This window comes from Daphnia pulicaria, chromosome 3 (assembly GCF_021234035.1).
Source record: "Daphnia pulicaria isolate SC F1-1A chromosome 3, SC_F0-13Bv2, whole genome shotgun sequence".
NCBI lineage: Eukaryota > Metazoa > Arthropoda > Branchiopoda > Diplostraca > Daphniidae > Daphnia > Daphnia pulicaria.
In genome coordinates, this window is record NC_060915.1 from 9,281,948 (window position 1) to 9,297,934 (window position 15,987).

A 15,987-nucleotide genomic window follows, 5' to 3' on the forward strand; every position below is an offset into this window, starting at 1 on the left:
GGCTCATTAATATCTAGTAGGTCACAGTCAAATAAAATTAATGAAATTATTACCAAAGTGATGGTCCTCAGATTGTTGCTGATGGGTCAATACCAGCACAAGCGAAACTGGCATATCATTTGGTTATGATGGCTGGCTCAGGTCATAAAATCTGCATGAAGGAAAAGGTGACTAGGCATAGTGCAAACAAACTTGCATGCATCGACAGGGAGCTTTAGTTACATGAAAAATGCTAGTCAGGAACTAAGCTTTCACTAAATTTAGAACAGGTTTAACTCTTCTATTTAAGCTCCTATAATCTCGCCTATAATCACTCTATTTGTATTCTTAGTTTTATTTACCTGCAAAACAGCATGGAGTGTGTTTTAACTTTTAAGCGATTCCAAGATTCGCGACCAGATTCGTTTTTTTTTTGTAATCTTAAGAACGAACTTCGTCTCTTTTTCGCTTTTTCGAAACTTGTAAACAAATCGAAAGCAGACGACACTAATATTCTAATTAATCATGCTTAAATAATTGAGATATCGATAGAAATTATTCCTAATCGACCCACTCCCCCCTAAATCCAAATTGCAAAAAAAAACGATAAAAGCGCTCGGCATCTGCTGAACGGATCGGGATTTATTACGTCTCATTTAAGTTACTCTGAGTCTGAGCCCCCCCCCCCTCCCCTACACGGGACAAAGTAACGTAAAAATTTGCAAGAAACCCACAAGAAATTAGTTTTAGACCGAATCCGCCACAATAACCCTCCAGAACCGGAACACGAGAGGGAATAAATTCTTATTATGTGAAAGAAATGCGTATTTTACGGTAAATCTGAAACACCCGCTCAGTTTTCACTCCCGTGGTGCATCGTTTTGCCGGTTGGAGCGCTGCATGGAATGTGGGTTATTTTATTCAAAAATTGTACCAGTATATGCGTAACATTACTTCCTTACAGAAGGCAAGCTATCGCACAGAACTGATTGATCTTCACAGGTAGCCGAAGCTGAACGCCACTACTAACAATTTTATAGTTATAGCGGAGCTGGGTCTGTGTTAATAGTTTGGACGTACATCAGGAGCGAACGCGTCACCTTACGGTCACGAATCCAGCGCTGTACCATTACGCCCCCAACAGTATGTTCAACGGCAACTTCTAACTGAGATAAATCAGAAATTTGAGAAATAATCATAAATTGTAACTATACCGAAATTGTAATAATTATTTTACAAATGTGATACATTTTATAATTCTCATAACCAAATAATTGACTTCGTTCTTTTCAGCAATCAAAAATTTTATTGTGCTGGCCAATGCGCTTCAATGAGAATAAAATATATTAAATAACCGATTACGACACCAATGTGAGGTATTACTACGGGAATCCAAAACCAGGTCCAGTCTCTGAAACTGCGAGTGAATAATGAGTCATAAAAGGCAACTTGCCAGCAGTAATTTAGGAAAAAATCTACTTAGACAAATAGTACCTAAAGACCTGGATTCCCCATCCAGCAAAGTAAGTCAAAATCCTAGGAGATAAATCGCGAGCAGGATTCGGAGAGCCACCTGTATTAAGTGAGAATCCAATAGCCAATTCCAAAACCAAAAATCCAATATACAGGGCAACGAGCGGAAGCGGAATACGCATGTTCTGGGGATCGGTCAAAGCGGCCACACAGAGTGCAAGTAAGGCACTTCCAAAAAGCTGAAAAATAAAAATAAATAATAATTAACTGCCACTGTTAAATTGAAAAAGAGCCAGGAGCAAACCTGATCTATAATACATCCTGCGATGGAGACGTATGGCAAAGGGTATGTAGCAAAAATGGCAGCCAATCCCGGATCTTCGTTTGTGATGTAAAATTCGCCATTGCCTTTAAACATTATGGCGTCTAAAAGAGAAGTTTGAAAGAAAATAAAATAAAAACATTTCTCTGACATAGTACACTGAATATCGCACCCCAATAAACTCCAAGAACAGCTGCTGCTCCGCAAAAAGCACCAAGATATTGTGCTATCCAGTAAACCGGCAATTTAGCCCAGGGTAAAATACCTCTCAGAGCGAATAGAAGAGAGAATGCCGGATTAGAGTGAGCGCCTTGTTTTGATTGGGAAATTGATGTCGAAATTGTTAAAATTTGTGTAGATATTGAACTTTGTTTCGTTCGTACCTGAAGCACCGCAAGCGATTAAGATACCGGACATTGCGGCAACGAACGCACCCCATTTCGGGGCGACTCCGCTTCCCTTCTCTCCGTCCGTAAGGACAGCCTGGGCAATTAAGCCATTCACAAACGCCTTACAAAATCATAGAAAGGTGCGTGACGCATAAAATATGAAATGGTTGTTGCTATTATTTGCTAACAATTTACTTACCAAAATAGCAAATGTGCTAATAAATTCGGCTAAAAAAGCTCGAACATAAAGCCGATGATAAATAGCGGACGCGGAACTTTTCAATAACTTCAGAGCTGATGTGAAAGCCATCTCGAAATGACCATTTGATATGGCAAACTGGTATAAATTCTAATACGGTACAAAGATCGAAGATGGTGTGAGCTATATGAACCCTCAAACCCACAAATTCATTAGATAGCACGAATAACTTAGGCGATTATTCAGTTATGATAATTCATATTTCTGAATGAATCGCACGATTCATGATGATTATAAACGTTAGTGACTAATGTTCCCACTAAAATTTAAAAAAAAAAAAGATAATGTTGCGTAGTCATCCGACGATGAGATCTGACCTGTATCAGACAGCATATCTATGTCGATAAATGTTCACAAAGCACAGATCTTAAACTGTCGCACGCAAGTTGCCCAACAACTGCAACTACAATAGAGAAAACCTAAATAAGAAAAAGGCTTATTAAAAATTATTTTCCCTTGAACCTTTAAACTCTTACTTTGGCTGTTCGTGGATCGTTTTCTAAAATGTAAATGATCCTAAAGAATCCCTCACTCAAAAAATAAGGGATCTTGTTTAAATGACAAAATCAGTTACATTAACATATAATGTGAGACGGAAGCTTAACTTACCTTTACGCTGTAAAAAGGTGACTCATATGCGCAAAAGAAATGTCGTGTTGTTTAGGATGTGTTTTGTCAGCAAAGAATTGAAAGTGAATGATAAAAATTGAAGCATTTATAGTTTTCAAATTCTTTTGAGTTTTTGTCATTGATTTCATCAGCATATTTTAAATACATGAAGAGCAAGTATGTATGGGTTACGTAGAAGAAAGTTGAGCATCAGTTTCTTGTTTTCGTTTCCTCTCTTGGGCTTCTCTCATAGACTGCAATACTCTGGCTTCAAAATCCGCCATCGACATCGGTGCAGCTGAAGTTGGAGGTGGCTGTCTTGGAGGTTCTGCCACACTTGGTTGATCTCCTTTGATCCATGAGAGAGTCAGTGGGTAACCATTTATTCCTCTCTCCACAGCATATGCTAAATCTGCATCTTTTTTGTTGGCAAACTCCACAATTGCACTTCCTTTCTTCTTTGTTGAAATGAGCAAAGCAAGTATGTTTCCATATTTCTGGAGGACTGAATGAAGCTTTTCCTGTGTGTAAGGATCTGAGCCCTCTGGTTCAACTTTCCAAGACAGTTTCATTCTTGCACTTACAATTCCTCTGGTTGATATCTGTTCTTTCTCCTTTGCCAATTCAAGGCGGATTTTCTCTTGTTCTTCTGCCAAATGGTTTGAACCTTGTTTCCTCAATCGTTCAATTTCAGCTTTAAGCTGTTCCTCTGGACTCCTCTGTGGGACAGTCCTCCCAGATGTTTGATGGGCTTTTTCTCTTGCTTCAAGCTCATCCTTGAGTTTTTTCCTCTTGGAATCAAGTTTCTTGTACCTTAATTCTGTTTCCTTTTTGGCTCTTAAAACTCGATCATATGCAGCTTTAGCAGATTCATCAGAAAGGACTTTTAGCGCTTCTGATAATTGGTGAAAAAGCTTAGCTGCTTCAGGATCTGAAATTCAAAGCAAAACATTTATTTTTAGACAAATAGTAACTAATTATTGTATAATTCTGTGTTTGAAACCTGAAGTGATCTATTATTTTCCAACTATTTATGTCATACAAATTAATTACCTGGATTTTTGTCAGGGTGAACTTTTAAGGCTTTCTTACGATACGCTGTTTTGATTTCTTGTACCGTAGCATCGGGAGACACTTCAAATAAACCATATAAATCTAATTTTGTCACGTCTATTTTCGACATTTTTGATTTTTTGGGACACGTAAAATTACGTACTGCTGTTGACTGTTTACAGAGTTGCCAGATATAATCGCAAAATTTCCGAGTCGCATCGGCATCCGCATTTGATTCTTAATTTTTTTTATTTTAATGGCAAAATAAATCGCACTATTTATTTATTGACTTTTTCATTTTAAAAAATGTATTAATAGAACATGTTTAGGATTTGTATGGGTAAAAGCATTAAAAGAATGTCGTACAACATTTTGTGTTCGGTGCGCATTGCGTACCGGTACCAGAGAAAAGAGATGAAATTGTTGATAAAATTGAAAAAAAACGTAGCTAAAGAAAAAAATACGTAAATATCAAAATTTGGTATTCTTTTCATTTCTAGTTTCTGATGCGTTCATGTCGGGTGGGGCAGGTGAAAGTTCTAGTCGATTCGATAATTGTAGAAATCAAGGGGTATTATGAAAAGAATGTTTCAGTACCTGCGTAGCATTACAATTCATGGATTTGATTTGTAAGCCATAGCGATGGTCTGATGTAATCTTCACAACTGCCAATGGCAACCCCAAGCTTGATCATATGGATATCAACTTGAAGTTCAGGGCTGTGACTTCATAACAGATTTGACTCACAGCGGGGTTGAACCCGGTGCTACTAGCATGATAATCGAGCATGTTAACACATGAGCCAACTTGACAGCATTGTTACTTGAATTCAAAAGAGACATATTCTGTTTTCGGGTTTTCGGATTTTCTTGTCGTGTACACATTCTGAATAAAAACTTTTCAACTTTTACTATTTGACTTAGAAATTCTTTTATTGCGTAAAAAGGATACAAGTTCTGTTTGTTCTGCACAATGCGCATTTGTTAATGCTCTGGAATGCTTGCACGTAAATCAAACACACTCAGAACACATACTGTATTACATTAACATAAAAATTCGATGGTGATATCAGTGCATTCATTCCGGCCAGTGAGCTTCGATAAAAATGATGTAAATGAAGGCTCCAAGGGTTGCACCGAAGTGCGGAATCACAAGAGGGATCCAGAACCACATCCAATTGTCGTAGCTGGATCGTCAAAGTTTAGATTTCATGAAATGTGTAGCATATTTTTACAATAGGAAACTCTGGCATACCTAAATACTTGTGGACCCCATCCGACTAAGTAAGTGAACAGTCTTGGAGATAAATCTCGAGCCGGATTGACGGGCACACCGCAGTTCATACTGAAACTGATGCCCAATCCCATGATGAGAAATCCCATGTATAAGGCAAAGACAGAAAGTGGAACTTTGCAATTTAGTCGATCGACTATAGCGCAGGCACACAGCAACAACAGGGCCGATCCTACTATCTGTTTTCACATGGTGTTATAGCAATTAGAAAATGGATTTTATTGTAAGAAAGAAATGTTTCAAAAACACACCGAATCGACAATGGCTCCTGCTGTTGAGAGGTAGGCAGAAGGATAAGGAGCGAAAATGGCAGCGAATCCTGGATCATCTTCTGTCATCACAAATTGGCCCCCAGTTTGATAATAAATCGCCTCTGAAATTTGGAGCAGATACTATTATGTAAAATGTATTGACTAAGCACCGTATTATGTAGCAAAAACCGAGGTAAACTGCGAAGACGCAAGAAGCAGCTGCAAAAGCGCCGATATACTGAGCAGCCCAATAGACTGGTAACTTTCGCCATTCAACTGTATAAGAATTGAAATCGAGTAAAGTCAAAATTTTATAAATTTATGATGACTTGGGAAGCGACTTCGTCTTACGTCTTCCAACACAGGCCAGACCGAACGACATTGCTGGGTTCAGATGGGCACCTTAAAAATACAAATTTGACTGACGGTTATTCTTAAATGGAATATTGCATTTCTCTTTTCAACTTGACGAACCTGAAACACCGCCTGCAACCCAAACACCGGCCATGACACCTTGATTGAGACATTTTAATAAATTTGTTTTAGAACGACAATCAGATTTATTCCGATAAAAATAAGAAAACAATTTTTCTCGTAATGAAATGAATTTTTTTTTTTACCGAATCCATCGCCAAATCTGCCGGCCATGAATTCTGCCAGTTTCCCGTTGGTCAACACCGTTTGTGCCTTCGTTCCGATAATGCATAACTTGACGTTTGCAAAGTAGCCATCATGTCGATAGAAAAATTCAGCGAATCACTGCAGGTAGCTCAAAGATGTTGTTCCAGCTTTTTTGTATGTATACCACTAGAACGAAGGTCCCGGCCAGCTCTCCAAGAAATTCCCGGATAAGGGGGTAGGAAGCCAGGCTGATGGCCCTTCTCACGCGACGCTTATCGACCATCTTGCCCTGTTGTTTAGATGGAGTGATCCACTCCTCGATGATGAGTGAGTTTATTCAAACGACGACTATAGAAAAACCCAGCCGACTACACTATTGCCCCACTTTCCCCGTCGCCTGATAAAAAGAGCCTACTGATCTGGCACTCCCATTTCGAGCCAATCGCAGCAATCCCGACCGAAAAATATCCCACAACCTCACTGGCCAGCGCTTGCCAGACATTTGAGTGACACGTTGACAGGTTCGTGATGTTGACCCAACTGGTTGTGCAATGCAGGCCAGTATTATCTCTATCAAGTAAACCCACATTTCAACAATGAAAGGTAAAAGAAATGCACTTGATATCATTGCATACAAATAAACTGCCGTCTGTATAGCTTAGGGTCTGGCTTTTCTTTTATATATGCTTTATCCCTTATTCTCCTTTACTCATCTATATAATAACCGCGTCTGTCTGCTGTGATGCTCATCGCATAGAAGTGAAAGCTGTTGAGCACTCTCTGATAAAAAAACCAGGCTCTTATATTTTCTTTCTCCGCATCTTTTACTTTGTGTATTAGAGTAAACAATCGATAGATTTCGGTCGGCTATTTTTTTTTCGGCTTTTCCTTTGTAGATTTGGTTTTCTCCCGAGGTGGAACAACAAATAAGTTATATACTTGAAAGAGTTCAAAAACGGAAAATACTTGTTTTTTTTTTCTCTTTTTTTTACATGTATCTCAGCTCGATGTGCGGAATAAACACACCACCACACGCTCACACTCATGGTGCAACATTATATAGATAATGAATCAGCAGAGAAGTATCAAAGAACACTAACAGCTGCATTTTTTGTAGTTGGGAACAAGAGTAAGAGGAAGCCACAATGAACTCTCGGTTTCACATTTATCGTTTACCTACACATACAAATACATATACATATAGGATGGGGATGCTCTGTTTGAATACATGGATAGTCAAATCACGCCAACTTAATTCAAAGTCATTTTGTAATGAGGAGTATACAGTGGTCCAGTTCCCAATTTAAAAAAAAATAATAATAATGAGGATCAAAGATACAACAATAGAATGGAACGATTTTTCAATGGTTGCAATAAAAATAAAAACAGACGCTCGCGGTCTTGATGAAGGAAGATAGTTAAAGCGGTTGCCAAGTCCGTCTTTCTCCTGTTAATTTGACGTGGTAAAACCTGTTTAAGGAGAGACAAAAAAAGAATGTTGACGCCTTCATTAGTCCATGTCTCTTCCATTTTAAGCTCTTTGATAGGTATTAATGGCAGCAATAAAAAACGAATGAGGTTATAAATAGCATTGGCGAGAGGGGAAAAGGAAAACCGAAAAATCAAGCACCCGCTATTTGATATTTTAAAATGCCCCCATCACCCAGGCGATGGCCACTTTGTAGCCTAACGTGTGTGTGTCACTCACCCCTCCGATCAAAATTTTACAAAAGAGTTGGTGAAGATCTTAAATACCGATGTAGCGATCACTGCGTTATTAGAAACCTATACATACACATGTTGCAACATTTGAAATGATCAATTACGGGTTCGATTCTATACACGGGGAGGAATAGTACATAAATACACGACGGAGAAAGCTCAAATTCGAATAGGAATGGATCGCCAAACTTACTCTCCATGTCCATGTTCTGGATCTTTTCTCCTCGCTCTTTGTTGAAATTCGCTCGTGGAACGGTGATGGGCACCACTTCGTCGCCTTCCTCCGGCCAATGGGCTTCGACAAAGGCGATGTAAATGAAGACCCCGAGGATAGCTCCGATGTGAGGGCCGACGATGGGTATCCAGAACCAGTTGTAATTGTTCCAGCTATAGACGAAGCGAGTAGTTTAGATTAATTGCGCTTAGAAACGGTGCGGCATGAAAGTTTTTTGGGGGGGATCTCTCATTACCTGAAAGATTGATCCCATCCGGCGATGAGAGTGATGAGACGGGGCGAAAGATCTCTGGCCGGATTGAGCGCGTAGCCGCAGTTGGCCCCGAAGCAAACGCCGATGCCCAGAATGGTGAATCCCACGTACATTGGCACTAGGGCTGACGGAATTTGCGTGTTTTTCTTGTCCGTGATGGCGCAGATGCAGAGGAGTAGCAGCATGGTTCCCAAAATCTTTGACAAAAGTGGGACGAAAGGTTTCGGATAACATTCATGATTAGAGTTCAGGTCGATTTGTGTTGTTGTTGTTGTTGTATTTAAAAAAAAATAGACAACACCTGGTCGCCAATCCCTCCAGCAATGGAGAGCCAAGGGGCCGGATAGGTGGCAAAGATGCCGGCCAAGCCCGGATCGTTGGCTTCATTGTTCATGTACAAAGTCCCGTTGTGGTTGGCGTTGCTGTAATATTCGATGGCATCTGCAACGGGCGAAGACGAGACCCAACAACACACAAAAGGAATGCGCATTTTTGAATTGTGTTATTAGCAGTTCGCAAAATGTCGCACGTACCGCTGTAGACTCCGAGGACGGAGGCGGCTGCAGCGAAGGCGCCCAGATACTGGGCCAGCATGTAGAAGAAAACTTTGATGATGGCAATACGACCAGCGCAGGCCATTGCCAAGGTGACGGCCGGATTTAAATGAGCACCTGTCAAGTCGTAAATTGTAGCGTTATTTGTTTCGAGCCCCCGTGTTTCTTTCGACAGAGGAGAGTCTAATTTTAATGTGGTAGGAGGAGGAACAAAATAAGTTACGTACCCGATACGCCCCCAGCAACCAAGACCCCCATCATGACACCAACAGCCCAGCCCCAGTTGATGGAGAAAAAGTCTCCATTGGCTTCGTTTGAAAGTTTAGACTGGGCGACGCTGGCGTCACCAAAAAGCTGTTTTGAAAAAAATAAAAACAAAAACAAAATCGCAAATGAAACGGTTTCGGTTTAGTCACGTAGTGATTTTAGCAGGAGAAGTGTGAGTCACACGCACAAACATCCTGTTATAAGATATCGCTACCGCATTCTGATGTTGACGGAGAATCACACATTTGTATTTGTATTTATCGCCCACGGGATTAAGGAAACAAATTGAAAAGCCCTGTTGATAAGTACAGCACTATATAAGCCACATCAGGGCTTAAACACCCGAGTTGATTGCAAAGGATCAGTGGATGACTTGTATGTTATTCTTGTCAGTAAATCCTGACAGACAAGCCAAGAGTGCTGCTGTTCGAAAACGAAAAATACAATTCCTAAGCCCGTTATTGTTGATTTTGACGTGTTTTCCCCCCTTGAAAGTTTGTTTTGAAGTTATCTAAACCATGAAGAAATCGAGAAATGTATAATCGAACCCTGGAAATAATTTATTTCTGATTTATTTTGTCGATCGTGGGAATTGTTTTTCGAACAAAAAGCGTCTCGAAAACTTTCAATCCGTCGTCGGTTGTTTTTTTGTTTTTGTCTTTTTTTTTCATTTGGTATAACTCTCACGCTGTGGTCTTGCGCGGTTCACGCTCTTCATTGCACAGTTCACGTTCTTGCGCATTCATTGACCACACCCTAGAAGTTGAGGGGCGAGCGGCTCCATTCACAGAAAAACAGCCTTAAAAAAAAATTTAAAAGAAACAATAACAAAAACAACCGAGACGCGTTCAATAAACGTGACTCCCTGTATGACTGCGTAAGGTCTAACCTATAGTATATATGGTCCTCCCGCTGGCGGTTTGGTCACGTTCGTGAAATCAACAGTTTATCAAAACTAACACAACAAGTAAAACAAAGAAATAAACGTTGTTTGTGCTACGTAGAGAAACTTTCACGATACAAAACTTGTGTGTGTGACAGTCGGGCCAACAAACAATATTAACCATTCACCCTTTTCTTTTTACCGAGTAAAATGATGTCAAGTACATAATAATAATGACCACAAATGTCACCCGTGATCGTCGTGTCAGAGCGCAACAACGAAAAATCTATGGCTGATAAAATGAGAAAAGAGTTTCGACTTACCACAAGAATGAAAGTGCCCAGGAATTCCGCCATAATCTCGCGGAGAAGTGGCGCCTCGACACGTATCATTTTCATAAGTTTTGGGGCCATGGCACTCGGACTGCATAAAAGATAAATAGTAAATCAAGAGAAAAAAAAAGAGACTTGTTAGAATTTCTGAAAAATCCCGAACAAAAAAACAAACAAACAAACAAAAACCAAGAGCCGGAATGTAGTAGATACTTTTGTATAGCCCAGTTCACGATGTACTTCCTCCGCCAACAAGTCATATTGTATATCTTTGTTTGACTCGGAGCCTGGAAGTTGGAGCGAGGAAGTTGAGGATTTGATATTTCGATCTGATAAAATGGCGGGCTCTTTTTTGGTGGGGTGGGAATCGGAGAACCGCTTGCGGAAACGCACAGTGAGCATCTGCATCTGGCCAGATTCTGTCGATAGCTTTTAGAAGGCGCGAGAATCTGAAATCGGATGAAATGAGAAGCGCCATTTCCACCACGAGTCCAACATATACACGTCGGGATTTTGAAATGTGAGACCATCTTATTCTCTCGATTGAAAATAGTGCGTTTCCAAACTCCGAAGCTCTAAGCTCGGGTTACGTCCGTCCGCCAAAAACCCCAATTGAATTCGTTTGGTTTTTATTTCTTTTTAACGCTTCCCAGAGTCTGTGTACAAGCCCCCGTGTCTTCAATTGCCTGTCCGCGTATAAATTCGACGCTCTCAAATTCGAAAGGAGAGAAGCAGGAAAACAAATCACAGCAAACAAAGCTACCGGTTTCATTTCGTTACAAGAAAAAAAAAGGCGTGAAGAATATCCGCCCCCAGTAGTAGTGGTGTGCCATGGTGGTCACAGCTAGTCGGCGTGTAAATTGGGCGTTTCCTACCAAAATTGACACATGTTCTCTCCATCCGAATTCATGCCAGAATGAAAAGTGAAATGAAAAGAGAGAAACATGAATTCCATGTGCGCAAGTTGTAAGTCTTGGAGAGAAAAAAAGAAACGGAAAGAACTCGGCGATCGTTCCTGATGGATGACGCCCAGAATTTATGACAGCACGTTCCTCTCTGGAATTTCAAAAAGACCCGCGCTCTTGGGAGCAGGTGGCGCCTGTCAGTGATCAATATACATAGGAAACGGAGCGCGCGCGTGTTTGAGCCGCGACGCCGGTCCCAAACGCGGCTGGGCTCACCTCCCGTGTTGTGTTGTTGGGTCCGCCTATGGAAAATCACAAACGGACGGTGAAAGCGCTCAACTGCAAACAGACCGGGCAACCCTTTTTTGTTTTGTTTCTATCGTGCCAGCAACTTCCACGCAAATTTCGATTCTTAGATAAGAAACGACAGCAACCTTCAACTCGACAACGCCTCTGCTGCAATGACATTGTGATGTTGTTGTTGTTGTTGTTGTTATTGAATTTTCAATATGACCCAGTGTCCAGTGAGAAAAAATTAACTCAAAATTGTTTTTACTTTTAGTTTAGAGCAAACAGCAACAGTTTGGAAAAGGAAACTTTCGAGATAACCCGATTGAACCGTCTTTCTCTTTTTTTTCAAATGACGTTATAGTCCACAGCGCGAGAAAAACTTCAAAACAAAAAATTTGATCCACTTCTTATTATTATATAAACTTAAAACTTACATAAAACATCGTAACTCGACATTGAACTTTTTTTCGTCCGTCAAACGACAGACGACACTCGCACGTCGTCGCCGTCTCGAGACGCAGTTTTTTCAAACGAAAAATTGGCCGATAGGGAAATCGCTTCGGTCGAACCCACGCCAATTTAGATATGGTGAGAGAGATGCAACTTTCCTTTTTGCTTTAGAGGATGAGAGTTTCGTTGCTGTTGAAGCAATCTATTTTCAGATGTTTTGGAATGTGGAAGTGGACGGTCGGGGGCTAGCGCTTTTTTACATATATAAGATGCCACGAATAGATGAGAGAGACACTGAATGGAGACGACGGACCCAAAGGAAAAACTGGATCTAGTCCGTCCGTGTAAAGAAGAAGAAAATAAAAAAAAAGGAACTTGGGTCACACACAAAAGTCTGGAAAACAAATAGCCACGGGTCTCTCGTTCAATCGACGCACTTGCGCGTCTCTCCCGAAAAAATATGTGTCACACACACTCTCTGTTTGGTTAGTAATAATAATACAATTTTTTTTTTTTTTGGCATTGACAACAACATGTGCGACCTAATTTGTTTTACCCGCCAGATTTTCTGGACCGGGCATATCTTTTTTTGAATTTGAAGGGTCGCGCTATTTTCCCTGTATTCCTTTAGCTATTGTTTCAGAGCATCTTCTTCTTGATTTTCAAAAAAGGGAAAAGCGATCCTGGGCGGTAGATAGGAGAGAATGTGGAGATGGATCTTACCTTTAGAGGCGCTGGTTATTGTAGATTCTCTACGGGATCAGATCGGGGCAGCACGGATGATGCACAACTGAACACTCAAGTTGCGGCAAGTCAAGTGTCCCCGCCACCGCCGCAGAGACCTCTCGCACTCCTCCTCTTGCCTCCCTTTTTCTCTCCTCCCACCACCCTCCTACCCACCCCCCACCGTCCGCTCTCTGTCTCAGCTATACAGCACAGTGTTGACTCCCTGTTACTTTGGAATCCATCACATCTATCGGGCGAGTGTCAAAACGAGACGAACGGGAGGAGGTCCCACAGCAGAGTGTCCCGGTGGTCCCGCTATCACACGCTCTCTCCCCTATACAGCAGACACTGAACGCACTTCTCCCGTCTCTGTTTGCACAGATGGGTAGAGGCAGGAGGATAAATGGGCAGGGGGTTGAACGCAACAGCAACGTTGCTCACGTTAAAACATGCGCAATCGTCTAATATCTCGTCCAATATCTCCGAGCATGAGACCGACCTTCAGACTCGGTTACTATCATCATGTGATATGAGGATGATAATCGTTTCTATTGACCCATCTTCTTTTCCCGATCCCCAAATCACTACCAAAATGAAAATGTTTAAAGAAAAAGGATCGACTCTAATGCGCTCACAATCACCAAATCGAAAAATGATCCCCTCATTTTCTTTTTCAAGTGATTACACACGAGAATCAGCTGACATTGTAACTGATGCGACCGGATAAAAATAAACTCTAATATCCCACCCCACTCCCGATGGATGGCATAAAGGGAAAAAACCCGGCAGGATTGGGTTGGATTGTGTCCCTCGGTGCGCATCTTGTGTGTTCCCTCGGTTACAATATATACGGAACAGAGAGAAACGTAGAATACCAAAGGGAAAGTAGTTTTCGAAGCATATTATATGGAAGGGTTTTTTTTCAGGATCGTCACGCTACGAGTCGCTCAGCGAGCGACTGGGGAATAAAATCTGATTTGTGACCGACATGTAAGGGCGTTGGTCGAATGACAGAGGACTGGACACAATACTGAATGATCCTCGTCGTCGTCGTCTTCTGCCCGGGCAAAAATGACAGCGTTGCGTCCCATCGATTCAACCGAGAACAACTATATTGCCGGTGTTCCCCCCCAAAAAAAATAAATAAAAAGTGCCGATTGAGAGAATTCGACAGAATTTAAAAAAAGGAGAACAGAGAATGAAAGGTTCAACTGGAATCACCACATCACATTGAGACACACGTACGACCATAACCGGCAACAGTGAAAAGGAGAAAGAAATAATTTAAAACCAAAATCAAAATGTATTCAACTCACCGGACGGAATTGGTGGGGGTCGACGATTCGATGGTTTCAGTCGATCTCCAGTGGTGACTGCGACGGTCATCCATGTCTTGCAGGATTTCCCGACTGATGGGAAAGTGATGCGGATGGTGTCTCATCTGCTGCGGTTGAAGCGTCTCGTTGGCGTGTTGACGGCGATTAGTCTCCATCTTGGTCCCGATGAGATTCGTTTGCCGCTGTTGCTGACTTGCTGCCTCCGTTACTCAAACCGACACTGAAGGGTTAGCCAACTGTTTACCTGGGTAGATATAGACGGCCGGCCGGCCAAATGAGCAACAGTCTCTCTTCCAAACGTGTTCGCTCTTCTCGCTATATACAATCCAGCGTGCGAGTGAGCGAAAGCCACAAGAAGGGGGAGGAGATTGAAGAAAGAACGTGAGCTCCCCTCCCTCCCCCCCCCCCCTCGAGGTCTTCCAGCGCACCGGCCATCAAGGATAGACTCCAACCGAGCGCGTATAGGTAAAAAGGTCGCAAGCCCCATGGCAGCGTGACTCTTCTGGTACGAATTTTGGCACAGCAGCCGAGTTCATCGCTAAGTGTGTGTGTGTTGTTACCTTCGTCTTAGATTTTTTTCCGCTCACCAAATGCGGAAGATGATCAGAATTCACCGGATCTCCTGGAAGGAAACAACTTTCACGTGTTTGATTTCCTTGTTGATTTTTCGACTTGACAATTTCTATTATTATAGAATTTTGCGGTCGTCTCTTTTTTGTTTGTTTGCCATTGTCGATGATGGATGATGAAAGTGTCACGGTAAGAAGAAGAAAAGGAAAGGTTCAGCCTCGTAAATGTAATCACAAGTTGTTGCTTTACACGGCCGGCGGATGACGGCGGATGATGAGTTTTGAAATGTTGTTGTCTTTTGTTTTTTGTTGATTTTTTGGTTTAATTCGGAAGAGGGAGAAAGGTTATACAAGACTTTTAACCAAGGTTATTATGTCTCTAATTCTTCTTCTGTCTATTCACTGTTTTAATTGCGCTGATGTGTGAATTCATTGTTGGTCTGCGAGCTCGATCGTTTCTTTAATAACTACGGGCTAATACAAAAGCGATGGATCTCTTGATTGCTCGGCTTGCCAGAGATTTGGCAATTTTAACCAACCGCTCCCATCGTCTAGTTTCTTTTTAAAAAAGGATAACGAAAGACTTTGGTGAAACACAACACACATCTCTCTTGTAATAAGGCAAAACAAAAATAGAACTAGCGGTTCAAAACGAAAATGAGACAATAAAGAAGCCGAGACGTTCTATATAATGATAACCAAAGTACAAAGTGCCCTTGATATTTTTTCTCGTCGAGCTATTCTTCTCATCCGCAGCGCTGAAGTCCGCCGCAATTAACCTGGAGCCGTGTTGGTGTTACACATGCAAAACGGCGGATTGAAATAGAACAAGAAATAAGAAAGGGCCAGCAGAGAAAACATCATATTTTTCTTTTTTTAATTATTTTTATTTGAGAAAATTGGCCGGTCATGATGATTTCTATAGAAAACTTTTTCCTCCAGCTTCTTTCTTCATCATCATCCCCACTCACTCGATCAACCTCCGCGTCTCTCGCAATTTAATTGGGGGGAGCGACACACCTGTTTAGTTCTATGCAACAACACATGCACGCAGTGGTGCTGGGGATCAAGATAATATTCCCGAATTGGTCGCTGCCCGCCGAATAAAACGGACACGACCTAGGGAAACAAGTGAGGCAAACTTGTGTGGAAATCGCCCGGATCAAATATATACCGGAACCTCCCTCCTAATAGGGCCCGTTCTCTCTATACGT

The 15,987-nt window shown here is 41.5% G+C and overlaps 4 protein-coding genes across 8 annotated transcripts; all 4 read right to left on the minus strand.

The window, feature by feature from the left end:
- Positions 1 to 1,162: 1,162 nt before the first annotated feature.
- Positions 1,163 to 2,966, minus strand: LOC124329182 (aquaporin-9-like). Of its 2 annotated transcripts, XM_046788233.1 has the most exons (8): positions 2,885 to 2,966; positions 2,740 to 2,841; positions 2,363 to 2,512; positions 2,158 to 2,284; positions 1,947 to 2,084; positions 1,757 to 1,878; positions 1,474 to 1,691; positions 1,163 to 1,396 (listed from the first exon to the last, which is right to left on the minus strand). In XM_046788233.1, the coding sequence occupies exons 3-8, from the start codon at positions 2,471 to 2,473 to the stop codon at positions 1,285 to 1,287; spliced, it is 828 nt and encodes a 275-aa protein (XP_046644189.1). In that variant the 5' UTR covers positions 2,474 to 2,512; positions 2,740 to 2,841; positions 2,885 to 2,966; the 3' UTR covers positions 1,163 to 1,284. The 2 variants fall into 2 exon arrangements, with proteins under 2 accessions (XP_046644189.1, XP_046644187.1); XM_046788231.1 differs by having other exon boundaries at positions 2,363 to 2,841.
- A 153-nt stretch (positions 2,967 to 3,119) lies between these two features.
- On the minus strand, positions 3,120 to 4,269 carry LOC124329175 (dnaJ homolog subfamily C member 17-like). Its single transcript, XM_046788221.1, has 2 exons — positions 4,085 to 4,269; positions 3,120 to 3,962 (listed from the first exon to the last, which is right to left on the minus strand). Exons 1-2 carry the CDS (start codon positions 4,212 to 4,214, stop codon positions 3,220 to 3,222), a joined length of 873 nt encoding a protein of 290 aa, XP_046644177.1. The 5' UTR covers positions 4,215 to 4,269; the 3' UTR covers positions 3,120 to 3,219.
- A 728-nt stretch (positions 4,270 to 4,997) lies between these two features.
- On the minus strand, positions 4,998 to 6,737 carry LOC124329184 (aquaporin-10-like). Its single transcript, XM_046788235.1, has 8 exons — positions 6,434 to 6,737; positions 6,249 to 6,336; positions 6,103 to 6,141; positions 5,980 to 6,030; positions 5,818 to 5,904; positions 5,629 to 5,750; positions 5,339 to 5,556; positions 4,998 to 5,270 (listed from the first exon to the last, which is right to left on the minus strand). The coding sequence occupies exons 1-8, from the start codon at positions 6,530 to 6,532 to the stop codon at positions 5,162 to 5,164; spliced, it is 813 nt and encodes a 270-aa protein (XP_046644191.1). The 5' UTR covers positions 6,533 to 6,737; the 3' UTR covers positions 4,998 to 5,161.
- A 460-nt stretch (positions 6,738 to 7,197) lies between these two features.
- LOC124329129 (aquaporin-7-like) lies at positions 7,198 to 14,430 on the minus strand. Of its 4 annotated transcripts, XR_006916582.1 has the most exons (9): positions 10,709 to 10,873; positions 10,487 to 10,586; positions 9,241 to 9,367; positions 8,993 to 9,130; positions 8,761 to 8,900; positions 8,442 to 8,656; positions 8,165 to 8,358; positions 7,958 to 8,034; positions 7,198 to 7,719 (listed from the first exon to the last, which is right to left on the minus strand). XR_006916582.1 is itself a non-coding variant. In XM_046788162.1 (8 exons), exons 1-8 carry the CDS (start codon positions 14,357 to 14,359, stop codon positions 7,700 to 7,702), a joined length of 1,110 nt encoding a protein of 369 aa, XP_046644118.1. In that variant the 5' UTR covers positions 14,360 to 14,430; the 3' UTR covers positions 7,198 to 7,699. The 4 variants fall into 4 exon arrangements, 3 of the variants coding, with proteins under 3 accessions (XP_046644118.1, XP_046644117.1, XP_046644119.1); XM_046788162.1 differs by lacking the exons at positions 7,958 to 8,034; positions 10,709 to 10,873 and adding an exon at positions 14,184 to 14,430; XM_046788161.1 differs by lacking the exon at positions 7,958 to 8,034 and having other exon boundaries at positions 10,709 to 10,868.
- Between the last annotated feature and the right edge of the window lie 1,557 nt (positions 14,431 to 15,987).

Excerpts from the sequence above, each read along its gene's own strand:
- LOC124329182 (XM_046788233.1), bottom strand. The coding sequence starts at position 2,473 with ATGGCTTTCACATCAGCTCTGAAGTTATTGAAAAGTTCCGCGTCCGCT. Across the intron at positions 1,879-1,946 it reads TGTTCTTGGAGTTTATTGGG|ACGCCATAATGTTTAAAGGC; the intron begins GTGCGATATTCA and ends CTTCTCTTTTAG. Across the intron at positions 1,692-1,756 it reads CAGGATGTATTATAGATCAG|CTTTTTGGAAGTGCCTTACT; the intron begins GTTTGCTCCTGG and ends TTTATTTTTCAG.
- LOC124329175 (XM_046788221.1), bottom strand. The coding sequence starts at position 4,214 with ATGTCGAAAATAGACGTGACAAAATTAGATTTATATGGTTTATTTGAA. Across the intron at positions 3,963-4,084 it reads TCACCCTGACAAAAATCCAG|ATCCTGAAGCAGCTAAGCTT; the intron begins GTAATTAATTTG and ends TTTGAATTTCAG.
- LOC124329184 (XM_046788235.1), bottom strand. The coding sequence starts at position 6,532 with ATGGTCGATAAGCGTCGCGTGAGAAGGGCCATCAGCCTGGCTTCCTAC. Across the intron at positions 6,142-6,248 it reads CAGATTTGGCGATGGATTCG|GTGTCATGGCCGGTGTTTGG; the intron begins GTAAAAAAAAAA and ends GTCTCAATCAAG. Across the intron at positions 5,905-5,979 it reads TCTGGCCTGTGTTGGAAGAC|TTGAATGGCGAAAGTTACCA; the intron begins GTAAGACGAAGT and ends ATTCTTATACAG.
- LOC124329129 (XM_046788162.1), bottom strand. The coding sequence starts at position 14,359 with ATGGAGACTAATCGCCGTCAACACGCCAACGAGACGCTTCAACCGCAG. Across the intron at positions 9,368-10,486 it reads TGGGCACTTTCATTCTTGTG|CTTTTTGGTGACGCCAGCGT; the intron begins GTAAGTCGAAAC and ends TTTTCAAAACAG. Across the intron at positions 7,720-8,164 it reads CCAGAACATGGACATGGAGA|GTTTTACCACGTCAAATTAA; the intron begins GTAAGTTTGGCG and ends CTCCTTAAACAG.